This window comes from Phyllobates terribilis, unplaced genomic scaffold (genome assembly GCF_046119375.1).
Source record: "Phyllobates terribilis strain yellow unplaced genomic scaffold, ASM4611937v1 Scaffold_5__5_contigs__length_657084704, whole genome shotgun sequence".
NCBI classification, from domain to species: domain Eukaryota; kingdom Metazoa; phylum Chordata; class Amphibia; order Anura; family Dendrobatidae; genus Phyllobates; species Phyllobates terribilis.
This window is the reverse complement of record NW_027362765.1, coordinates 622659940-622687059: the sequence shown is the minus strand read 5'-3', so window position 1 is coordinate 622687059 and position 27120 is coordinate 622659940. Positions and strand designations below refer to the sequence as shown.

The following is a 27120-nucleotide window of genomic DNA, read 5'->3' as shown; positions in this document are numbered from 1 at the left end:
TACGTGTACAATTTTCTTTCTGAACCAAAAACAATATTACTTGGACTGGGATTATTTATGGATATTTAAAGGGAATCTGTCACTCCCCTGGGACCTATCAGACCTCTAATATGGGCATACAGGTGATAGAAATGTGAATCTATACCTACCTGTATGTCCCATATTAAAGATTTGCTAGCTTTCGAAATACCTTTTTATTAAATTAGCTTTGACAAGCTTCGCGTCCCCCCACCTATTAACTTAATTTCCATATTCCCCCCCCTCCCCTGCACGTCACAGGGCCCTGTGACCGTTGCCAGGGTGACTCGATGTCATGACAACATCCATGTCACCAGAGCTAGCAAGCTTGTTACACCATGCATGTATGTCAAAGCAGCACTGACAGTTTATAAAGCATAGCAATGTTTGCTCACTATAATAGCATTGCAATGCACGAAGTAAAAAAAGTAAAAGTCCCATAAAGGAACGGAGTTAAAAAAAAAAGGTAATAAGAAAAAAAAAAATCACAAAATAATAAAATAAAAATATATTGTACCCATAAATAAATATTTTTATGAAAAAAAAAAAAAGTAGACATATTTGGTATCACTGCATCCGGAATGAACAGACCTATAAAACCGTCCCACTAGTTATCCCCTTCAGTTAACACTGTAAAAAGAAAGAAAAAACAAGGCAAAAAAAGATGCTTAATCATACTGATGAACAAAAACTGGAATAAAACACGATCAAAAAGACTAATGTAAATACAAATAGCATCTCTGAAGAAGTCATCTTGTCTTGCAAAAAACAAGCCACCATACAGCTCCATCCATGGAAAAATCAAGTTACTGTATTTTTCGGATTATAAAGATGCACTTATTTCCCCCCAAATTTGGGGAGAAAATGGGGGTGAGTCTTAAAATAAATAACTGTATAATCCGAAGCACTTACAGGTGTTGTTGGAGCAGGGTCCCAGGATCGCTGCTGCCAGAAGCTTCTGCCTTCCGGTAGAAGTCGGCGGTCCCCATGCTGTAATCCTCAGTACCCTTGCAGTACGGTAGGTGTCCGGGGTGTGGGGGCTCCGCCGAAATTGTTTAAAAGGTAGAGCCCCGCACCTTCCATACGGTGGTGTCCAGGAAAATGGCCGCCAGAGGTGGCGCAAGCTCAGATTGAGATCTCGGAACAGAGACTTCATCTCCCAAGATCTCGGCTTCCGGTGGCCATTTTCCCGGAGACCGCCGCATGGAACAGTATGGAAGGTAAGGGGCTCCAGCTTTTACAAAATGTTGGCGAAGCCTCCGCACTCCCGGACATCTACCGTACTGCAAGCAAGGGGCCCGCAGCATGAGGACCGCAAGCAAGGGGACAGCAAGCATGGGAACCGCAGCATGGGGATCAAAGCATGGGGACTGCAGCCATCTTCAGACTCCGGCCTCTGCAGAAACTTCCGGCAGCAGCCTCGACCCTGGCACCTGGGACTCCGCTCCACCAATGCCTCAGGCCCCCAGATAAGCGGATTATAACAAGCACCGGTTTATAAAAAAAAAAAAAAAAAAAAAAAAACACATTTTTTTCCTATTTTCCTCCCCAAAATTTGGGGTGCGTCTTATAAACTGGTGCGTCTTATAATCCGCAAAATACGGTATAGCTCTCAGAATAAAGCGATGCAAAAATAGTTTTTTGTATAAAATTGTTTTTATTGTGTAAAATGGCCAAAACATAAAAAAATATATAAATGTGGTATTGCTGTAATCATACTGACCCAAAGAATAAATCTGCCTTATCAATTTTAGCATGGGTGGAATGAAATTATAAAAAAAAAATCCTAAGTAGCTGGTTTATGTTCATTCTGTCTCCCAAAAATCGAAGTACAAAGCCCAAAGGTCAATGGATACCATTATCAAACATACATTGTAGAGACAAGCAAAAAAAAAACATTATTATACACAAACATGTAGAAAAAATATGAAACAAAAAATGTTATGAAATATATGCGGCATACTGTTATGGTGCTAGACATCACAGGAAATATAGCAGTAACAGAGCTGGTCTCAGGGAGATATTACAAATGCAATATTGAAGTACAGTATGATTTATACATGCTATTAAGTAGGACCACTGTAATAAAAACATCGTGTTTTTTTCACCATACTCAGAGTGCTAGATTTTTCTTAAAACATTGTTCTAATGGATTAGGATCCTATCCGGGCACCTAAACCTGACCAGGAGTGCCGTATTTCTTTTCTGACATTGATATCCCTTTGTACGTACAGCCAGGCTCCGACATGACAAGTGATGTTTTTTCATATTCTACTACGGAGTCAGCAGATAGAAATCGGACGAGTCACTGTCCCTAGTGATTTTCTTCAGGTCCCCACCAAGGAGCTCAAGACACGGGACTATGAACGGGAATCTCGTCATCTATTAAACTTGGAATTACATAGTGAGATAATAGTGGAATACCTACGCGTACAAAGGAACCCCAGGGGTCTAAGGGTGAATCTACACCCAACCATTCTTAGTGACAACCAAGAATTTTGCAACACCTTAGAACAAATACTTAACCAGTGTTCATTTGACTTGAATATCTTAACATTGGACCATTTACACAAATCTATTGCATATACTCGTGAGGGTACCTCTGTCGAAAACCAATTAGCCTCTGTTTCAACAACTGAAGACTTCAGCGCAACAAAAACTAAACTCCAGAATTCACTTCAGAAACACCATGTGTATTCCCAGAAGTCGTCTTAAATTCATCAGGGACACAGAAGATTATCTGAGTAACAGAGTGCATAGATGGCAAAATAATTCCTCACGAACCATGCCACCAAGGTTTCATTGATCATCCACCAAAACCTCCTTCTCTGATTCGGACGACGGCTCACAAGGCCGTTATGGCGGAAATTTCTTTTCGGAACACACCAAAGGAAAGGCCGAAGAGGAAACAGACGCGGGGGGGTGGGTGGGGCAACACCGCCGACATTCCACACACATCGGAGAAAATCCTTACACCCCTAATCAGGCAGACCACATCTTTTACTCTGGACACTGGGGACTTTCCCCACACAAGCTCTTCTGGTCACATGGGATGTGGGGAGCCTCTACATTTCCATCATGCATGAAAAGGTTAAAAATTTCTATATGGACCTCCTAAAACTTGTTCTTAATGAAAATTTCTTTGTTTCAGGAGACCCTTTACCTCCAAGTTCAGGGGACTGCAATGGGTTCCAATGTAGCCCCCCGTATGCTAATTGCTTCATGACATCCTTCGAAGGGCATTTCATTTACTCCCACAACAGTTTCAAATTTCATTGCTATATAGAAATCTTTTGCATATGGGGGGGCTCATTGGAATCCCGCTTGGATTTCCACAACTATCTTAATAGTATTTGGCCTAAGCTGCAATTTGCCCTTCATCATGATCTCCATCAAATCAATTTTCTTGACACCATGGTCATGAAGGGTGAAGATGGGAGTCTACCCGTTTGTTAAAAGCACCGACAGAACCAACCTTCTCCATTTTTCAAGTTGCCATCCTACAGCTATTAAGAATTCTATTCCCACCTCACAATTCATGAGGGTAAATAGGATCTTCACACGACACAACCTGACAATTAGGCACTTTGCCTCATCATTATTCGATGGTCTGCAGACCTCCATTCCTACCTCTTTCGAGAGACTGTGCAAGAACAACTCAACAAGACGTTTAATATCTAATATTTACAATATTCTACAGACTCCAGACACAGATTCCTTAACTAGACACCTTTATATGCTCAAATGGGAGGAATATCTGGGTAAAACAGTAACTCTTCAGAGTAGCTAAGACTGCATCTTGTATTTCATACATAGAAAATCAGTACAAAATTCTTCATCTCTGGTACCACATGCCTAAATTTTTACATAAAATGGACCCCATCTATTCCTTCCCTTTGCTGGCGTTGCGCCCTGTCTAGAGGTTCTATTTTTCATATTTTTTGGGACCGTTCTGTGTGAATGTCCGACTCCTAGCTAAGCAAGTTTTCGGAGTAGATGTCCTCTAGATCCTCAGCTCTATTAAATAATTTCACTGAGTCCATATCTAGGAGTTCCATTAGATAGCTTTTACATATGTTGACAGCAGAACACTGTTTGATTGCCTACCATTGGAAGCAGACCTCTCCACCTTCCCAACTAGATATACAGTGGCAACCAAAAGTTTTGCATTTTTTTTTTAAAGTGTGATTACTTCTGTCTGGTTGTGGTGATGCCATTTTCCTGGTGATTTTAGTAAACCGTAAGCAAATGGTTGTCAGCTATTGCAGAAAAACAATGATCCTAAGTACACATTCATTTAGTCAAAAATTGGTTAGAAAAGAAAAATGTTTGCCTGTTGAAATGGCCACACCAATCACCTGATTTAAACCCTATAGAGCAACTTGGGGATGAGTTTGGGTGATGAGTTGGGGGCCTGTACCCATAGCAATAAAGATTGTTTACAGATTTGCAAATGGAATGGAGCAAGATTCCTCAAAATGTCTTGAATAGTGGCTTCAATGCCCCATCACTGTGGTGCAGTAATTAAAGCAAGAGGTTATGCTACAAAATACTAAGTTATGGCATTGTAAACAATGAATTACTCTCTATGCTGTGATAAAGAAAACTGACAGCCAAAAGTTTTGACTATACTATTTATTGAATTAAATGACCATACCTCTATTCAAAAGCATTTTGGTTAAAATTAAGGTCTTGTATGATGACAACTTCATGTACTTTTCAATTCATCAGCAGGAAAATGGCATCACAACAACCAGACAGAAGTAATAATTTAAAAAAAAAATCCAAAACTACTGGTCGCAACTGTATATTCTTGCATCAAGGATATCAGGAACTTTGAGTACTGGGCAGCCCTTAATGAAAATACTGTAGAGAGATTTTACCTTATTTTATCTCCTTAGGATTCCTTTTGGGCCATGTTAAATATATGACCTGTATGAGATGGCTATATATATAGGTCATAACATTTCATAGCCCCCCCCTTTCCTTTTGTCTGAGTCTGTTTGTTTGTAAGCTTTTACTATTTATATTCTTGGAAATGTTTAACCAAATGTTAAAGTATTACTATAGTATAAGATTGGTTGACAGCCTTTAAGTAATAGTGAAAAATTTAAATTATTATTTAACACAGCGGTGATCAGCTGTCATGGGTCAAGACAACTCATCGGTGACCCGCGATCACATCACGGGCGCACTGATGGGAGGAGAGAATGACGCGCACGCAAGCAAATGTGTGTTAAATGTTGCTGTCACAGCTTGACAATGGCATTTAACAGGTTAAAAATTGTGGGCGGAGTACTGCTTCACTTGTGATTGTTGGTGGCAAGTCCTGGCTGTAATAAAAATAGATTACCTGCCGGGTATGGGGCGAGCTTGCTGCGTGAGTGGGCTTGCTGCTCCATGCACCTGCTTCAGACATGCGCCGCACATGGCGTTAAAGGAAACCAGTCAGCTGATTCATGCTGCCCAAACCACTGCTAGCATGAATCAGAGAGCGGCTGCACAGTTGCAGCAAGGTATGCATTTCTTTGGAACGCTATGGTTTCTCCCCGCACAGCTCTAGGCAATTGAAGGTCTCTCCCACGTGGTTACATAGGGAAAGGCCTGTAAATCAACTGGAATGGAGCAGGGAAAAGCCAGGCAGGGGTAGCACTGGATTAGTTTCCAGCAGGAGCCTTAAACTATGCTTTCTCTGAAATGCTCTAGTAATTGTGCAGCCGGGCTCACAATCTGTAGTTTTATCAGCATGAATTGACTGAATGGTTCCCTTTTAAATAAGGCAAATCTGTAACAGTTTCATAAGAATTCTAGTGAAGCTCAGGTTATTAATAAAAAAAAATTACATAAATTGACTATTACTTCTTGCAATAAAGGGTTATTTTTATCTTTTCTTCAAGAGCATACCGCTCCCCACCCATGGTTTCCTAGCAGAGGCAACTTTGTCTCTGCAGCTTGGGAGCAGCGCTGGAGGACTGAAGCTCTTTGGATCCTGTGATCTGGCCAACTTCAAAGTGCCACGAGCATGCTCTAAATAAAGCATACAACCTGTAACCAGCCACGCAGACTGAAAGGCTGCCAGTAGCCTATTCCACGAAGTGTAAAGTACAGAATTAAAACTTTTTTGAAAAGGGATAAGATTTTTTTTTTTTTTAAAAAAAAGGTAATTCAGTAAAACTGTTTTTGCTAGCATTTAAGAATATTAACCATAAAATAACTTGAGAACTCTTTAAATAAGTCACTTGAGCAGAGAACAATCTAATCTAATCAGGATTTGTTTAAGAACGCAACAGTTTCCAATTAATTTGTCTGTTATGAATACAAAACTTGGACATTCATCTTTTTCCACAGTAATGCAAATCCTAATTACTTCATTACATTAGCTCGTATTAAACAATTTTATTTTTTAACTTAATATTTTCCATCAACATATTCTGCAATGTGCTAAAAGATGGTCCATAATTTCTCTCTCATATATACATGCTGGGGCAATTTTCACTGAAAATGAATAAGCCTTTAAGTTTTTGGAGAGTGTGTGGGAAAATGAGTATTCGTAGTCATCCATGCAGATGTTGCCCTAGCCTGGATTTAAATTCAATAGTGTTGCAAATATCCAGAGCTAATCACTAAGCCACAGTTACGCTGTATATTTTTCTTCTTCTTGATTCTTTGTTTTGTAGTGGGAAGAATAATCAAGGTACAATTCTTTAAACACTTCTCGTGCTCCAATTTGTAAGGATGTATTTAAGAAGTTAACATCGCGATCAATACAATGATCCAAGATATGAAATATTCCTTCTGTCAAACACTTTTTAACTTCAGGTTGAAGTGTCACCTATATGAAAACAAAACAAAAGTGCTTACATTCCAAAAGTTGATAAGAAACATGGTCATAATGTGTGTGGTTTATTGAGCACAATCCTGCTGACAGGTGCGCTTTAAGCATTTTACAAACTGTCAGGTGGGCGACATTACACTGATTAAAATGATACCTTGATTGATGAAGTCCGTCCTGTGGTTCTTGTGTAATCTTTACTTTCGGTTTGGAGATAATGATATGCTCGTGCTTCGAGGAGGCCTGTGGGGTGGCGCTCTATCTGGTGCGCTGCTTACATATTCATCTGTATGCTATTATGACAGCTCACTGATCGTTCACTAACCGGCCTTCTATTTTACCTAGCCTCGCACTACTAGATGCATTATATAAAATAGGAGGCAGGTCAGTGAAGGCAGTGTGAGCTGTCATAATAGCATACAGATGAATATGTAAGCAGAGCATCAGATAGAGCGCCTCCCACAGTCCCGCCCCAGAGGACGTGCATATCATTATCTCCAAACTGAAAGTAAAGATTACACAAGAACCACAGCACGGATTTCATCAACCAAGGTATCATATTAATCAGTGTAATGTCGCCCACCTGACAGTGTATGTAGATTACTGAGCACAATTCTGCTGACAGGTGCGCTTTAAAAGGGTATTCCCATCTCCAATATCCTATCCCAATATGTAGTAGGTGTAATAATAATATTAGCAAATACCTCCAATTAGAAATGTACAGTTTTTCTGATTCACTAGGTCTCTTTCCTCATGTACATGGCATTGCAGGACATTAGGTATCCATGGTTACGACCACTGATCGTGACTGTATCTTGTTTCTGTCAATCACTGACAGCAATATTTAAATTATGCAATTTCAGGGTGCCATTGGGTTACTTTTTACCACATTAAAAGAAATCACAAAATTAAAAAATAAACATTTGTTACTGCCATTCCCATCCATACAAATATAATCCATCAAAATAAGCATAAAGAGAAAAATAAATAAAAAAAACAGAACTGTATCACACTGCCTTTCCGTACTCGGGAGGGGATGAGGGGAAGAAACGAAACAAAAATATTTCAAATTGGCATCATAACCGAACTTAACTAGAAAAATGACACAGATATGCAAAATTTGGGTTTATGAAAAGTGTTTCAAATCAAATGACTGATTCTTATGCCCCGATTTAAAAAAACACATTCTATTTTTATCGATCACGTATTGATTTTGCACAAAAAGCAAGTGAAATTACGTACAAGCGAGATGAACAGGAAAAATATTTTTTATAGCCAGAAATGTACACAATATTATATTTAAAAATGTATTTAACATTCATTCTGCAACTTTATTGGAAATTAATTCTTGCACCTTTTTTATTTGTTAATTTTTCATTTGGTAATTTTTTCCATGAGCCTCGGTTCAACAGTGCAATAGACTAGAGCATCATCTTGAGAAAAGTATGGAAGGAATTCCTTTTCTCTGCTTCTGTACCATGAAAAACATTTCAAACCGATCTAATGACACCAAAATCATCCACCAAAGGGTGAAAGTATGGTGCAACAAAACTCAGTATTTGAGGAAAAAGCTGTAAGCGACAGATTTTTTCTGATATTTCAGCGGTTGAAAGGATATAGAAATATGAAAAGGTAGAGTTGGAAGGGATCACCAGGGTCATCTGGCCCAGCCCCCTGCTCAAAGCAGGATTCACTAAACCATCTCAGACAGATGTCTGTCCAGCCTCTGTTTGAAGACTTCCATTGAAGGGAATTCACTACTTCTCGTGGCAGCCTGTTCCTCTCATTGATCACCCTCACTGTTAAACAGTCTTTTCTAATATCTAATCTGTATCTTCTCGCATTTATTTTCATCCCATTGCTTCTAGTCTTTGTGCAAATGAGAATGCTTATCCCTCTATAGTGTGACAGCCTTTGAGATATTTGTAGACAGCTATTAAGTCTCATGCTCATGTCTGTGATTTATTAGTATACCCAAGTCTTTTCCACATGCAGTGTTGCATATAAAACCATTTTGTTAGTTTCTGCCCACAGTTCCAATTTGTTTAGGTCTTTTTGAATCCTCTCTCTCTCTTTTCTCTAGTATTAGCTATCCCTCCTAGCTTTGTGTCATCAGCAAATTTAATCAGTTTATCCACAATTCCTTCATCTAAATAATTGATAAAGATGTTGAACACCACAGGGTCCAAGACATAGCCTTGTGTTACCCCACCTGAGACATTCTTCCAACTGGATGAGCAACTATTTATGGTAACTCTTTGGGTCCGATCACTGAGCCAGTTATGAATCCACCCAACCATAGCCTTGTCCATTTCATACCTGGTCATTTTTTCAATAACAATGGTATGAGATACTTTGTCAAATTCTTTGTTGAAGTCAATATATACTATATCTACTGCATTTCCCTGATCCACCCAGTCAGTGATTCTGTCACAGAAGGAAATCAAGTTAGTCTGACATGACTTATTACAACCCCTGGCAAAAATTATGGAATCACCGGGCTCGGAGGATGTTCATTCAGCTGTTAATGTTGTTGAAAAAAACCAGATCACAGACATGGCACAAAACTAAATTCATTTCAAATGGCGACTTTGGGGCTTTAAGAAACACTAAAAGAAATCAAGATTAAAAATGTGGTACTCAGTAGGTGTAATTTTTTCAGACCAAGCAGAGGGAAAAACTTATGGAATCACTCAACTCTGAGGAAAAAATTATGGAAACACACAAAAGAACACTCCAATACATCACTAGTATTTTGTTGCACCACCTCTGGCTTTAATAACAGCTAGCAGTCTCTGAGGCATGGACTTTATGAGTGACAAACAGTACTCTTCATCAATCTGGCTCCAACTTTCTCTGATTGCTGTTGCCAGATCAGCTTTGCAGGTTGGAGCCTTGTCATGGACCATTTTCTTCAACTTCCACCAAGATTTTCAATTGGATTGAGATCCGGACTATTTGCAGGCCATGACATTGACCTTATGTGTCTTCTTTCACAGTTTTTGCTCTATGGCAGGAAGCATTAGCATCTTGAAAAATGATGTCATCATCCCCAAACATCCTTTCAATTGATGGGATAAGAAAACTGTCCAAAATATCAACGTAAACTTGGGCATTTATTGAAGATGTAATGACAGCCATCTCCCCCGTGCCATTACCTGACATGCAGCCCCATATCATCAATGACTGTGGAAATCTGCATGTTCTCTTCATGCAGTCATCTTTATAAATCTCATTGGAACGGCACCAAACAAAAGTTCCAGCATCATCACCTTGCCCAATGCAGATTCGCAATTCATCACTGAATTTGACTTTCATCCAGTCATCCACAGTCCACCATTGCTTTTCCTTAGCCCATTGTAACCTTGCTTTTTTCTGTTTAGGTGTTAATGATGGCTTTTGTTTAGCTTTTCTGTATGTAAATCCCATTTCCTCTAGGCGGTTTCTTACAGTTCGGTCACAGACATTGACTCCAGTTTCCTCCCATTCGTTCCTCATTTGTTTTGTTGTGCATTTCCTGTTTTGGAGACATATTGCTTTAAGTTTCTGGTCTTGGGTTTATTATTCTTGGTGTTCTATTGTGCATATGTGTCCCATGGGCCTAAATATGTTACGTCTGAAGGTGTCGTCCAACACGGTTATTCGGTCCTATGGGATATAATTGTATCTGCATCTCTTCTTTATTGTTTCTATTACTATTCAAGGTGGTGATTATTATGAGACAAGTCATATTTTTTGATTCTTCTAATATTATTATACCATATTTCTGTCTAATATTAATATCATACTTATTTGTGTTTACTTTTATGATCTTACATTAGTTGATCTGAAGCCCCTGATGAAAACCCTGGTGGGGTTGAAACGTTGGGAAATTGGGCAATCATTTATTGAAGAATCTTAATCATTTATTGAAGAATCAATTAAAGGATCTCTCTGAAAGCTATATTATTGACTCTCGATATCATTTTTTGAGTGCCGGAACTTTATTATAGACGGAGCCATGATTCATGTCAGTCCACTTGGTGCAACAGCTCTCCCAGGTGTGATCACTCCTTTTTAGATGCAGACTAACAAGCAGATCTAATTTGATGCAGGTATTAGTTTTGGAAATAAAAATTTACAGGGTGATTCCATACTTTTTTCCTCAGAATTGAGTGATTCCATAGTTTTTTCGCCCTGCTTGGTCTGAAAAAAAAATACCCTTACTGAGTACCACATTTTTAATCTTGATTTCTTTTAGTGTTTCTTAAAGCCCTAAAGTTGCCATTTGAAATTACTTTAGTTTTGTGCCATGTCTGTGCTTTTTTTTCAACAACATTAAACAACTGAATGAACATCCTCCGAGCCCGGTGATTCCATAATTTTTGCCAGGGGTTATAGTTACAAACCCATGCTGGCTCTGGTTAATCACTTAATTCTCATAAAGCTACTTGAATACATGTTGATTAATAATTTGTTCAAAGATCTTTCCTGGTGTAAAAGTCAGGCTCACAGACCTATAGTTTTCTGGGTCCACCTTCTTCCTTTTTTTGAAGATCGTTACAACATTCGCTCTTCTCCAGTCTTATGGAAGTTCTCCTGTTCTCCAAGAATTTTCAAAGAATATGGAGAGTTGTTCAATAATTTCCTCTGTTATCTCTTTCAGTACCCTATGATGTAATTCATCTGGACCTGGAGACTTGAATTAATTTATGTTAGCTACGTATTCCTTCACTATCTTTGTTTATAGATAGCGTGGATTCTTCTATTCCTTCAATAGTACAGTGAAGATCAGTTGATGTTATATTTACTCAGAGAAAACAGATGCAAAATAGGAATTTAGAAGTTCGATCTTCTAAGCATCATTTTCGTCATGTAAAACTCCTATGGCATCTTTGACTTTTCTTTTACTTTTGACATACCCCCAAAATCCTTTCTTATTGCTTTTGACATCTTTTGCAAGCCTTAATTTATTATCAGCTTTAGCTACTCTGATACGTACCCTGCAGGTTCTGCAGACAGTTATATTCTGCTTTAGATATGCCTCCCACTTTTCATTTGATAAACATTTCTTTCTTCCTTTTTAGCACGTGTTTAAGTTCATATCCATCCTGGCTTGCTTAAATGCTTCCTATTCTTTCCTCTTTTAGGGATTGTTAACGATTGTCGTTTGAGAATCAAATTTTTCAAAATTTCCCATCCTTCCTGGACATTTCTGTCCTTAACGACATTCAAATATTGGATCTCTCCTACCCTCTGAGTCCTGTAACCCCTTTCTGACGTGGAGCGTAATAGTTTGCCCAAATCAGATCCCCCTTTTTGTTGCAGGCATCGGCACTGAGACCGCACATTTCCGGGCACATGTCAGCTGATCTATATAGCTTGACAAGTGCTTGACAACTTGGTCAACCGGCATGGATTTATATAGTGTGACCGAAAGAATGGTAAAAAGTAAAAAATAAATATTATACTTACCTTCTGATGGTCTCCGGTGTCTTTATCCGACGCGTCCTGGTTTGTCGGCAGCTCGCGGTACACTAAAGGACCTGCAGACGTCAGCGGTCGAGTGACCTGTCACATGACTAAATGACATCACCGCAGGTCCTTGAGTCCACCGCAAGCTGCCGGCAAGCCAAGACAAACACACTGGGGGCCATCAGAAGGCAAGTATAATGTATATATATATTTTTTTCTTTTTTTTACAGGTACTATGGTACCCGGGTCTGGAGGAGAGTCTCCTCTTCTCCAAACCCGGGTACCATCCGCACATTGAAACGCATGGAATGCGCATCTACAGATGCAGCGATTCGGATTCCATGCATCCCAATGCAAGTCAATGGCGGCGAAAACGCCGCGCTTCTGCAAAATAATTGGTAGTGCTGCAGATTTTTCCGCAATGATAATCCGCAGCGAAAACTTCCGCAGCATGTGCACAGCGCATGCGGATTATCATTGGGGAACATTGCAGACCTTCTACCAAGCGTTTTTTAAGTTTTAATTGCCGCTGCAGAAACGCTTAAAAAAGGCATAGTGGGCACACGGCCTTATTTATGGGTACATGATATATATATTTTTTGGATTATTTGTTTCAATTTTTTTTATATTTTAGCAAATTTTTTTTTTCACTTCGAGACTTTTCTTACTTTTACACTTAGTCCCACAATGGGACTTTCACTTTTTACAGTCTTATCGGCTGTAAAAGCATATACAGCCAGTCAGCGTTGCACAGGGAGAAGTTACTTTGGCCGCGTACTGCGCATGATCAAAGTAACTTCTTGTCTCCTGGTGACTCGGATGTTGTCATGACGACATCGGATCATGATGACAACATCCGGGACCGGACCCAGACAGCGTGGGACGCTGGGGAAGAGGTAAGTATAGGCGCTTACTTCTCCTTGCTCATACACGTAGATGTCCCTTTGGGGCACGTACACTTCAGCAAACTTGTTGTTAAAGTGCTCGATGACTGACCGAACTTTGAAAAGACAATCAATTTTTGGAACAAAACCCCTCTTCATAATTTTCTAACTGTTCTTCCTGTAGAAATTATGAAGTTTTGGGGCCATGTCCTTCAAATGGGGATCCTGAAGAAGCCAGAAGTTCAGCAATACTGGAGTGTTGACATTTTGTGTAACACTCCAGTGTTCCGAATGGTCATGACCCGGACACGTTTTGAGGCCATCTACAAGTTCTTGAATTACAACGATAATGCAAGGTGTCCTGCACGCGATGACCCAAACGTTGATCATCTTTTCAAAGTTCGGCCGGTCATCGAGTACTTCAACAACAAGTTTGCTGTAGGACCCTTGTTCTGTCAATGCTGGCAGCATATTTAAACTTGACGAACCAGTCGCTGACGGAGAGGTCAGACCAGCCATCTCTACACGCCGCATATTTGTGACACCAAAGTTGAAGCTGAGGCCTCATCACTCTGGACGTTTCTCAAGCTGGTCATCAGTTGTGCAGGCTGGTATTCACCTGACTTGAATCGCCAAGTGCTTCAAGAGAGAAGGCATCACATGAAGAATATTGCTACTGGACACCGCTTACGGCGGGGAGCTTACCGCCATATACCTCCAGCTGTGTTGGGACACTGGAACCTTTACCAGTGGATTGCTGGGTTGGTCGAAGTGCACATTGCGGCTTCCCCAATTGGAAGATGGGTTTCCAATTGGATTATCCTGTTGTTGTGGACTTCACGTCACCAACTGGAAAACTGACTTATAACCGTTTTTGTTATTGTTGCATCCCTGTGTGTTTCTCTCTTTGTCTTTCAGGTCAACAATGACATCATCAAAGGACATCACATCAAATAAATCATGAAATCTAAAGATTTCAGACGGGGAGTTTTATGTCCCATGATTGGGAAATTTACAGACTATATTGGACTTTTTACAGTTGCTATGTATTACTGTCTCATTGCATTGCTGTAATGTTTACTTCCTTAAGTTTGTCCCTTCACTCTCCCCGTCTCCCTCTGATGTGGCTGAAATTTAACTAACCCCTCCCTTCTTCCTGCTTCCCCTCATTCTCCATGCTAACCACCTTTATAAGCTCATGTGCTCACAGCCTGTCTCTCAGGTAAAGTTCTTTTTACCTGCTGCTATTGTATGCACTTCTACAAGATTCATGCAAGAAAGAATAAAGTTTTTCCAAATCGTCACAATGTGCCTGCCTGCAGCCGAGTTAAAGGGAACCTGTCACGTCCTAGTTACTATGTAAACTGCCCCAATTGTTTTGTTAGTGACACAATGTGCATCACTAATGAGCTTTTTTCATTAAAATTAATGGTAGTATAATGATTTTATAACTTTATATATACTTTGTTCTACCTACTCGCATTCAGTCATAGGGGTGTGATTCTCATATTCAGTCGTGGGCGGCAAAGCCTTCACTCACTGCTGACGCCGCCCATGTATTTGAATATTGCTCCCAGCAAGGTTGAGTCTAGATCGGAGGTGATTTTTTGAGGCCCTCACTCCAGCAACTACAATCTAGTCTCCTCAGCAGTGAAGTATCTAGTTCGGAGCGGCTGAAGGGAGGACCACAAAAATCAACTCCGATCTAGACACTTCACTGCTGCGCCCGCCCATGACTGAATATGAGAATCACATCCCCATGACTGAATGAGCAGGTAGGATCTAAGTATATATAAAGTTATAAAATTATTATACTACCACCAATTTTAATGAAAAAAGCTAGTTAGTGATGCACATTTCATCACTAACAAAGCAATGGGGGCAGTATACATAGCAACTAGGACGTGACAGGTTCCCTTTAAAGCTATCTACGACCATCACCCTTGTAAGTAAGGTGAAGAGTCAATCTGGAAACAGTGTCTCTCAGCGCCCTATATTTACAGCACAGCCATAGGGACAGAATACCAAGAGACTTATCCAAAGTGACTTGCAGCTGTAATTACCACAAAAAAATGCTCTACAAAGTACTGACTTTAGGGGGATTAATAGTTATGCACACTGAAGTTTTAAGGTATTTTGTCCTACTTGTTGCTTGCTTTACAAAAAAAAAAAAGAAAACCAAATGTTTAGAGTTATAGGCATGCTCTTTACATGAACTTGATGCAACCCCCCCCCCCCCCAAAAAAAAAGTGAAATTCCAGTTGTGAGGTAGCAAAACACAAAAAATGCCAAGGGGGTGAATACTTTCGCAAGCCACTATAGATTTATATGCATTTCGGTAGAGGTGCTTGTTCACTCTACACACACACACAGTTCACATTTGTGTACAATGTACAAAAACTCATTCAGAACCATGTCCATATCGTCTGTAGTATAGAAAGGAGATATCTTTGTTAGACTACGGTCAGACGGCCATAGATTCTCTTCTCTGAGATTGAACTGAGTGTCATCATAGTGCGATACGATTCACTCACATGAGATAATCATAGCACAATGTGAGGGAAAGATGGAGAACAAACTTTCTCCATCTTCTCCATTCTGTGAGCCCACGGAAATCGGACTGCACTCTGATGTTTATACTTGAATAATTGTGTGAGGGGGAAATGTTTGGACATTGTTGCAGCACCGACTCCGGCCACAAGAGATCACTGTTGCCTCTGGAAGACTATGGCTGACCTGATCTCTATGGCTGGGAGGTTGGTGGCTTAGTAGGTTGGAACAGGAAGTTGCCTGAGCAAGACATGGTCTCAGTCTCCCAGTTAAATGCCAGATTGAACGATCAGGCAGCCTCTTCAGTGATCAGTTAACGGCCGGTAAGTCCTGAGCTCAGGCCCCACCAGAGGGATCCCGGGAGGAGCATGCACGCTGACTATAGAGACAGACTGGTGCCAAACAGATTCTCAGTTAGAGACATTGTTTACTAATAAGGCTATGTGAACCTTCGCTAGATACTCCCCTCAGTGGGTGAGCTCGTGTATAGATAGCATAACAGTATTGTAATTTTAGAGAGTTATTAAGTTTGTGAATCTGTGCTGCAACACTGCAGGGGCCGACTCTTGCACTCATCTAATTACATCCTTGTCCTGCTTATCCCCCGGTTACCGCATTAGGCGGAACCACAGGTCACGCAAATTATAAGTGTATCCGGTAGAAAATACTGGGCCTATTGGTTGTGTGTGATAGTTATCGGTGTTTCTTTCTTGCATTTCTTTCTTTCTTGCGTTTCCGGGGTAACTCAGTTTTCATTGTTAGTAAAAACTAGTTCCTTAACAAATTGCCAGGTCGTGTTCTTTGTCCTTGGCCCGCTGTATTCTGGGAGAGATCCACCCCGGTACACAGTCTACAAGTGAGTGGCATCTGATTTCAAAATATGATCTCAAAAGTGAAATTGCAGCAAGCACTTAGTCAAAGTGAAGTAAGATAAGCAGTCATACCTTTTGCAATTCATGTATATATTGTGAAACCATGAAAGTAGAAAACGCAGTGAATTCCTCAGTCTTTGCAGCAATGTAAGTGTACATTCTCTCTACTAACTTAGCACATTTTTGAACATAGGTGGCACCTATAAAAGAGAAGAGTATTAAAAGGTGAACTAAACTTATTGGATAGTATATGTACACCTCTATTAGCTGCAGATCCGCAGAGTTTATAACCCGCCGCCGACAATCATGACATGAAAAGGAAAAACGATGTGCAAGCTACAATTAAAGATTTCACTGTTAAATCTCTAACATGTCAAGACTTTAATTCTTTCCCTCCTCACCCAGTTTTTTCCTTCTTGACAGATCATTTTTCAAATCTGATATGTCAGTTTATTTGGAAAAAAACTTTAGGCAGCTTCTTTAGATCCCAATGATTCAGAGACAAATTATTTGTGACACATTGTTCTTTATGTCAGTGTTATAATTAGGTTGTCGGGGATTCACACGATCCAGATTACTCACAGAGACCACCCACTGTGATCTCTGGAGCGAACAGCTCTCTGCTGCCCACTATCATCCGGACAATTGCACGACTGGCCGAGGATCAAGAGAGGGGGCCGCATGCGGTTCTCACTTATCAGTTAGTTATCTGAAGGCTAACAGGGAGCGCACGGCGCACAAACCTCCGAATTCCTACACATGGAATATGTGTACATGCCCCTGTATGATCACTGCCAGCCTCACAATAACCCAATAAAGATTATTCGCTGCCACCACCAATCAGTTTAATTTTTAACTATTAAAATACAACACAGGCCTGATTGGACGCCTGCTTTCTGGTAACGTATATAGCTTCGGGGGAGGCACGATTACAGAGCAAAAGAAACAGAACTATTACATTTTACATTTAATCCAAAGGGAGGCATTGTTTACGAAAAAATACACAAAATGTTTTACAATGGGGACACAACAATACAGTATATACAGTTACAAAAAATAAAAGGGATTAACAGAAGAACTTATACCGAGAGAGACGATTCAGTTCAGCTGGAGGAGAGCACTCCAATTGACCGTTCTGGAACGTGGTCCCTGCTTACACGTTCATGAACAAAGATAAATATTCGGCTTGATCTTTTATGCCAAATTGGGCCCTGCCTACACACTCCCCTGTGATGACCTTACATGGGCAGGTCTCCACCCTTCATAGTTTTATTAAATCTCTAATTTCTGTGATATCTCCTCGCTCGATGATTGCAGAAGTTAGCAAGTGAAGCCATATTTTTTATTGTGGTTTTACCTTTCCTTAGAGATCAAACATGACATGGCTGCTGTAATCTAGGGAAAAGAGCCCCGTCACCTCCTCCACTCTGCAGTGCCTATTATTCTGACTAGTTGGCCCATGAAATGAGAGCGTCGTGGTACAATATAACGATATTGCGGTGCTTTCTAATCAGAAGATGACGAGGGGCTTTAGGAGTTTCATAATGCTCTTATCAAGCAGCCATGGACTACCAATGTGACAGCTGGACCAGGATCCTGCAAATATCTTTGCTCATAGGAAATAGGTTTTGACTTTATGAAAATATATCTGAAATATTTTCAGTAATAAGTTACAACTTTTTACAGAACCCCAGAAGTGCCAAAACTGAAGAAATCCTTTCCTCCTCATAAAGGTTCACCCATTTTGAACCCCCCCTAAAGGAATTAATCTAGAGGTATAGTAAGGATTTTTGCAAATATGGGCGATTCACAGAATTTTAAAACATGGAGATAAAAAAATGGAAAACCTCAATTTTTGCCATTAAACTGTTGTTTAACCCCTTCAGGACCCAGCCTATTTTGACCCTAAAGACCTTGGCATTTTTGTCAATTCTGACCAGTGTCCCTTTACGAAGTAAAAACTCTGGAACACTTCAACGGATCCTAGCGATTCTGAGATTGTTTTTTCGTGACATATTGGGCTTCATGTTAGTATTAAATTTAGGTCGATAATATTTGCGTTTATTTGTGAAAAAATCAAAAATATGGGAAAAAATTTGAAAATTTTGCAATTTTCAAATTTTGCATTTTTATTCTACTAAACCAGAGAGTGATGTGACACAAAATAGTTCATAAATAACATTTCCCACATGTCTACTTTACATCAGCACAATTTTGGAAAAAAAAAAAATTTTGGTAGGAAGTTTGAAGGGTTCAAAGTTCATCAGCAATTTATCTTTTTTCCAGCAAAATTTACAAAACCATTTTTTTAGTGACCACATCACATTTGAAGTCCCTTTGAGGGGTCTTTATGACAGAATACACCCAAAAGTGACACCATTCCAAAAACTGCACCCCTCAAGCTACTCAAAACTACATTCAAGAAGATTATTAACCCTTCAGGTTCATCACAGGAACTAAAGCCACATGGAAGAAAAAAATGAACATTTTTATTTTTCTAACAAAAATTTTCTTTTAGCCTAAATTTTTTAATTTTCACATGGGTAACAGGATAAAATGCATCCTAAAATTTGTTGGTCAATTTCTCCTGAGTACACTGATACCTCATATGTGGTCATAAACCACTGTTTGGGCACACGGCAGGGCTCAGAAGGGAAGGAGCGCCATTTTACTTTTTGAATGGAAAATTAGCTCCAAAAGTCAAATTGCGCTCCTTCTCTTCTGAGCCCTGCCATGCGCCCAAACAGTGGTTTATGACCACATATGAGGTATCAGTGTACTCAGGAGAAATTGACCAACACATTTTAGGATGCATTTTATCCTGTTACCCATGTGAAAATTAAAAAATTTAGGCTAAAAGAAAATTTTTGTGAAAAAAAAAGTACTTTTTTGTTTTCACAGATCATTTTGTGAAGCACCTGGGGGTTCCAAGTGCTCACTATGCATCTAGATAGGTGCCTTGGGGGGTCTAGTTTCCAAAATGGGGTCACTTGTGGGGGAGCTCCACTTATTAGGCACATTAGGGGCTCTCCAAAAGCAACATGGTGTCCGCTAACAATTTGAGCCGATTTTCCATTCAATTTGTTTGCGGATACCATGTCGCGTTTGGAGAGCCGCTGTGTGCCCAAACATTGGAGCTCACCTACAAGTGACCCCATTTTGGAAACTAGACCCCCCAAGGCACCTATCTAGATGCATAGTGAGCACTTGGAACCCCCAGATCCTTCACAAATTAATCCGTAAAAATCAAAAAAGTGTTTTTTTTTCCACTTTTTCATTTTTATGAATCAATTTGTGAAGCACCTGGGGGTTCCAAGTGCTCACTATGCATCTAGATAGGTGCCTTGGGGGGTCTAGTTTCCAAAATGGGGTCACTTGTGGGGGAGCTCCAATGTTTGGGCACACAGCGGCTCTCCAAAAGCAACATGGTGTCCGCTACAAATTGTCGACTCAAATTGTTAGAAGACACCATGTTGTGTTTGGAGAGCCGCTGTGTGCCCAAACATTGGAGCTCCCCCACAAGTGACCCCATTTTGGAAACTAGACCCCCCAAGGCACCTACCTAGATGCATAGTGAGCACTTGGAACCCCCAGGTCCTTCACAAATTAATCCGTAAAAATAAAAAAGTGTTTTTTTTTCCACTTTTTCATTTTTATGAATCAATTTGTGAAGCACCTGGGGGTTCCAAGTGCTCACTATGCATCTAGATAGGTGCCTTGGGGGGTCTAGTTTCCAAAATGGGGTCACTTGTGGGGGAGCTCCAATGTTTGGGCACACAGCGGATCTCCAAATGCAACATGGTGTCCGCTAACAAATTGTCGGCTCAAATTGTTAGAAGACACCATGTTGCGTTTGGAGAGCCGCTGTGTGCCCAAACATTGGAGCTCCCCCACAAGTGACCCCATTTTGGAAACTAGACCCCCCAAGGCACCTATCTAGATGCATAGTGAGCACTTGGGACCCCCAGGTCCTTAGCAAATTAATCCGTAAAAATAAAAAAGTTTTTTTTTTCACTTTCATTTTTATCAATCAATTTGTGAAGCACCTGGGGGTTCCAAGTGCTCACTATGCATCTATATAGGTGCCTTGGGGGGTCTAGTTTCCAAAATGGGGTCACTTGTTGGGGAGCTCCAATGTTTGGGCACACAGGGACTCTCCAAACGCAACATGGTTCCAATTTGTTAGCGGACACCATTGTGTAGTGCATGTCAGGTTGGTGTGCGGTGTGGTATATTGTAGTGCATACACCACACACAATCTCATACACTACAACACACACACACCAACCTGACATAGCCTCCTCAGCTGAGTACGCCCTAGACTGGGATGAACGGGACGGGCGGGACATTTTGTGTGCTTTGTGCGTGTGTAAAAAAAAAAAAAAATCAAAACTTTATTATAGTGTGAGTGTACCTGTGTGTGCTTGGTGTAACCTTCTGCAGTCACGTGTGGGGCCGGTCAGGCGTAGGGGGCAGTCAGGCGTAGGGGGCAGTCAGGCGTAGGGGGCAGTCAGGCGTAGGGGGCAGTCAGGCGTAGGGGGCAGTCAGGCGTAGGGGGCAGTCAGGCGTAGGGGGCAGTCAGGCGTAGGGGGCAGTCAGGCGTAGGGGGCAGTCAGGCGTAGGGGGCAGTCAGGCGTAGGGGGCAGTCAGGCGTAGGGGGCAGTCAGGCGTAGGGGGCAGTCAGGCGTAGGGGGCAGTCAGGCGTAGGGGGCGGTCAGGCGTAGGGGGCGGTCAGACGTAGGAGGGGGCTGAGGAGATGGAGCAGCCAGCAGCAGCAGCAAAAGGGGTGATCACTGGGGCAGGAGCCGGCAGCAGCAAGGGGGGGGTAGGAGGTCGGCAGCATCGGGGGGTGATTACTGGGGCAGAAAGGGGAGCAGGAGCCGGCAGGAGCAGGGGGGGTTATTACTGGGTTTGCGGGGGGGGGGGGTGATCACTGGGAACAGGGGGGGGGGGTGAACACTGGGGGAGGGGGTGATTATTGGGAGGTGGGGGGTGATATCACTGGGACTGGGGGATGGTGGGTGTGATCACAGGAGCAGGGCATTTACACTGAGCCTGCTGCTGCTGTGATCACAGTCCACCGGCTGTCAGAAGGAGAGCAGCAGCCGGTGGATGAAGACGTGGGAGAGGGAGCAGAGGGAGCGGAGGTCGGGGTGCAGGTATGAAAGTGGAGGGGGGGTGGAGAGGGGGGCGGAGGGGGGGGGGTCGGGGGGAGTGGGGGCAATACTACCTGCTGATCAGCGGCAGACGCGGTCCACAGGGTCCACAGCAGGGGGTCCGCAGCAGGTGGTCCGCAGCAGACGATCCAGGGTTGGGAAGGTGCTGGGAGGTTTCAGCCATCCCTCCATATCTGATTGGGGCTAGTATCCATGTGACGCTAGCCCCCCAATCAGATCTGGGGGGAGGGGGGGGGCAGAGGTGACACTCCCCCCAGCCAATGGCTGATGCTGTAAGCATCAGGCAATGCCCAGATTTAAATATTACACCAATTTTCATTGGTGAAATATTTAATTCATACCGATTGGCAGTTTCACTAAAAGTGAAAATGAAACAGCCAATCGGAGGGGTCCCAGGCACGGGGGGGTTAATCCACCCCCCGGGGGGTCGACTTTCAGGATGTCCAGCTGCAGTAGCAACTGTGACACCTGAGCGACCCCGCTCGCAGGCGCTGCAGGGGCTCTTTCCCTCCATGTCACAGACGGTGTGACACAGGTCGGGAAGGAACTGTTTTCCATGTCACAAACGGTGTGACACGGGTCGGGAAGGGGTTAATGCCCCAATTTTCCATTCTTACAAGAAGTACTAGAAAAAAAAGTACTCCCCAGTGTCTTCCACTATTTCTCCTGTAAAAAAAAGATTAAACCCGTAGAAGCACCACACAGGTGCGAAACGGCCGTTATCCTCTTCCTGCACTGCTCACTATTGCCTTGCAATGTACCGCTTGCTGGATTAGCAGTTTTTCTGGATTAAAGGACTTTTAATTGCAACAGGGTCGGTGAGTTGTTGCCTTTCTATTTTCTTCTAATTTGCTTGAATATTTGTTGGCTTTTGCAAAACCAGGAAATTCCTATTACAGCTGAGCCAAACAGCCAGCTACAGTACTTTGGAGACTGGTACCTATTAACCACTTATTTCATATTCAGTTGCCATTCATATTGTGTTTTGCACCTTCCACACTACAGAAAAAAAATAAAAGTCCATTTTTCTTACTGTACTCTATGGCTCTGTTGGGCGTTTTTGCCTGAATCTTGTGTTTCAGGGCTTCAAACAGAACAGCAGATGGAAGGGGTAAAATAGAATGAGAATGGCCCGTTACCTGTTGCATGCCGGAATGTTGTCAGCGAGTACACAGTGCCTGTGACTACTTATCTGTCGTATATTTTGGATTATAAGGCACACTTTTTTCCTCCAAATTTGGGAGGAAAAATGGAGGTGCATCTTATAAACCGAAGTGAGCTCACCGGGGAGAGGAATCATCAGTGGTATAGCGGGGTCACAGGAGACAGGGTCACTGCTTCAGGAGACCAGCTGCAGGAGTGCAGCGTTGCTGCGGTGCCTGGGCGCTCATTAGATGTTGGCGCCAGTGAGCGGAGTCCCCTTTCCCACTCAGATACCTGTGGTGGGCTTCGGGAAAATGGCCGCCGTGGGCGGTGCATGCACAGATTGAGATTTCAGAAGGGTCTTCAGTAGGAATGGGTGGACCCGTGGATGTTCGGGTCTATTGGGTTCGGACGAACTTTATAAAAAAAAAAAAAAAAAATGTTTGGTTTGGGTACCAGAAAAGTACCCAAACTTGATCCCGAACAGCAGCAGGCAGCTCCCACGTGATCCTCTATGTGACAGCGTGGGAAACAGCGGCTCTGGTAACCTTACAACCTTACAGAAGTCACCGCCGGTGACCAGTTTACCGCCGGTCAGGTTGGCTGATGAATACTACTGTCATCAGTGTCGCTTGCTCCCGCTGATGGCGGCACGAGCAAGCGAAGCTAATGAGAGTATTCATCAGCCTGCACCTGTGTATAGTGGTAGCTTTACTGCTATCCACAGGCGCTGGAGACCCGCGAAGACTAACGTGGATTACTTTATGGGACCATTTTATCAATAAATTGGAAAATGAGGGTTAGTGTGGGAGAGTCTTTATTCAAATAAAGTTTATTTTCTGTATGTGTATTATTATTTATTTTTACTACTAGGTTGATAATGGGGGTGTCTGACTGACACCTTTCCATTACTAACCCCAAAAATAATTACCCCGATTGCCACCGCGCCAGGGCAATCGGGAAGAGCTGAGGCTAAGCGCCAGAATTAGGGCATCAAATATGATGTGCCACACCTGGAGCAGTGGCAGACTGATATTTGTAGGTTGGGAATGGCCCAATAACGGGCATTTCCAGCCTATTAATATCAGCCTGCAGCTGTAGGCTTTCCCTTAGCTGGTTATTAAAAATAATGTGGATCTGACGCAGTTTTTTTCATTTATTACTAATAAGTAAATAAAATACTGATAAATACATGAAAAAAACAACATGGGGTCCCTCCTATTTTTAATATCCAGCCAAGAGAAAGCAGACAGCTGTGGGCTGGTCTTATTATTCCGGGAGGAACCCTAAAAAGAACAAAGTGGGGTTCCCCCTTATTTTTAATAACGAGCTAAGGCAAAGCAGAAAGCTGGGAGATATTAAGGCTAGGAAGGGCCATGGCTATGGGAAAAAGATGCTTTTGTTGTATGTTTTTTTATATATATTTTTTTCGGTGTTTTCTCTTCTCTTTTTACTTACTGGGTTAGTAATGGGGGTGTCTGATAGACGCCTCTCCAATACGAACCCTTATGCTTCATGTCAGTAGACAATACACAGCTGAAATAAGCCCCACAATCCCATTACCCACATTATCAAAACATCAGGGCAAATCAGGAAGAGCCGAGGTTAAGCGCCAAAATTGCCGCATCTAATGCATGCACCATTTCTGGGGTGGCTGACGGCGGGTCTTATTAGGCTGGGAAGGGGATAATATCCATGGCGCTTCCCAGCCTATATCAGACACGAGCTGTCTGCTTTGCCTTGGCTGATTATTAAAAATGAGGGACCCTCAGGGCATTTTTTTTCATTTATTAGTATGCTTTATTTATTAGTAATAAATAAATGAAAAAAAGTGAGGGGTCTCCGTTATTTTTGATAACCAGCCAAGCTAAAGCAGACAGCTGGGTGCTGGTAATTCTCAGGCTGAGAAGGTCCCCATTACTCTCCTGGTAAGTTAATAGTATAAAAAACAGACACAAAAATAGGAATTATTCCTACCGTTAATTATGTTTCCAGTAGTCAATCATGACAGCATGACAGGAGGTAGTTCCTCTGATCCTCTAGGGACAGGAAACACATGAGAGCTTAAAAGCATCCCTACCCCTCCCTCAGTGTTTGTACCGATCACCACACCAGGATGGATGCAACTCTACTTTATTAACTTACACCAATGTTACATTCACATTAGTATGAAGAGCAGGGGAAGGAATATAACGCTGCTGTCATGATGGACTCCTGGAATAATTCTTATTTTACCAGTTCGTCCATCATGACAGCACAACAGGAGAAATACCAAAACAAACAGTTATTAGGGCGGGACTACTGCTTGAAGTACTTTACGACCATAAACTAGCTTTTGGCTGGACAGTACATCTAATTTGTAGTGTTTGCTAAAAGTTAACATATTTGACCAAGTTGCTGCTTGGCAGATTTGGTCCACTGATGCTCCTGCCTTCCCGACCAGGATGCGGAAATTGCCCTAGTGGAATGAGCTCTTGTGGTAATTGATGGATCTTTCCCTTCTAATTCATGTGTGAGGGCGATAGTCTTAGTTATCCATGTCGCTAGAGTAGGTTTAGAGGCTTTCTTGCCTTCTTCCTCATGAATATTGTAGGAACAAATTTGAGTCCTGTAGCCAGTTGGCTGTTACTTTCACGTAGCGAATGACTGACCTTTTAACGTCCAGAGTATGGAATGACCTTACTTTGTCGTTTTTCGGAAACTGGCAGAAAGATGGCAGAATTATTTCCCGATTAAGGTTTGCACTGGATACAACTTTGGGGTAGAAAGGAGGGGTCTAATCTGAGAATTAACCTGTTGTCTAAGGTAGGGTATGCGCTTGGATCTCACCTACTCACTTTGCTATGGTGACTGCTACCAAGAAAGCTGACTTCATGGAGAGTAGACCCACTCCTGCCTGTTCCAGGGGCTCAAAGGGAGGCTTACATAAGGCTTTCGACATTTTATTTAGATCCCATGGTGGTACCAGGTTTCTTATTGTAGGTCTTAGGTGAAAAATTGCTCTAATGAACCTTGATATTCATGGGTGCTCTACCAAGGAGTAGTCCATGAAAGCATTTAGGACAGAGATGTGTACTTTTAAGTGTTAGGCCTAAGCCCTTTGTCAAATCCCTGTTGGAGGAATTACAGGATCTTAGGGATGTTTGGGTGAGAAGAATCCAAAACAGATTCTCCTGCAAAAGCACAAAACTGTTTCCATATTCTGGAATATATGGTTGATGTTATCGGCTTCCTACAAGCTTGTAAAGTTGTAATCACACGGTCTGAGAGGCCCTTGGAGGCTAGGATCCGCCTTTCAGGATCCATGCAGTCAACTGAAGAAAGTGGAGGTCCTGATATAATAAGGGACCTTGAGACAGTAGATCCTTTCTGCCCGGGAGTCTGAATGGATAATCCATCGACATCCGGGGTAACAGCAGGAACCAGTTCTTTTGGGCCAATAAGGCGCGATCAGACTTAGAGTTGCTTGTTCTTGTCGGATTTCCCTCAGTATTCTTGAGATATGTGGGATTGGTAGAAAAGCGTACACAAGACCTACTCCCCCATGGTTGAGACAGTCTACTCCTTCCGGACTGTCGTTCGGGTTCATGGAGAAAAAAACGCAGAGGTTTTCTGTTCTTTCTGGTTGCAAACAAGTCGATGGAGGGTGTGCCCCATCTTTGGACTATTTGATGGAAAATCTCTGGGTTCAATTCCCATTCGGAGGACCAGATTCTCGCTCTGCTGAGGAAATCTGCTACCACGTTTTCGGTTCCTTTGAAATGGACCGCTGACACTGATAAAACGTTCTCCTCTGCCCATTGGAAGGCTTGTAACTATCTCTTTTTGGGCCTCCCTGCCGGCGAAGGAAGGAGACGGTGGTATTGTTATCTGAGAAAATTTTTATGTGGCTTCCTCTGACTAAGTCTTGACATAGTTGGAGAGTTTCCCAGACCGCCTTTAGTTCTCTGAAATTTGACGACGTGTTTTGCATTTCGGAAGACCATGAACTTTGAAAATACCTGCCCTCTACGCTCGCCCCCCCAGCCTTTTTGACTGGCATTCATAGAGATCTGAATCAAGGGAAGGAGGATCCAATCTACTGTCTTTTTTATGTTTGACGGTTCTGTCCACCAGGAAAGGGAGGTTTTTAGCTCCTTTGACAGCCTCATTCTTTTGTTTAATCCTGATGATCGTTTGTTCCAGATCGA

The 27120-nt window shown here is 42.1% G+C and overlaps 1 protein-coding gene across 1 annotated transcript in view; it reads right to left on the bottom strand.

Annotated features, from left to right (window-relative positions):
- Positions 1 to 1693: 1693 nt before the first annotated feature.
- URB2 (URB2 ribosome biogenesis homolog) overlaps positions 1694 to 27120 on the bottom strand; it is a 128463-nt gene continuing 103036 nt past the window's right edge. Inside the window, exons 9-10 of the mRNA XM_073686120.1 lie at positions 16683 to 16810; positions 1694 to 6850 (exon numbers count right to left, since the gene is read on the bottom strand). Of these exons, the coding sequence (XP_073542221.1) occupies positions 6653 to 6850; positions 16683 to 16810 (326 nt within the window). The 3' untranslated portion in view covers positions 1694 to 6652. The remainder of the gene's footprint in view (positions 6851 to 16682; positions 16811 to 27120) is intronic.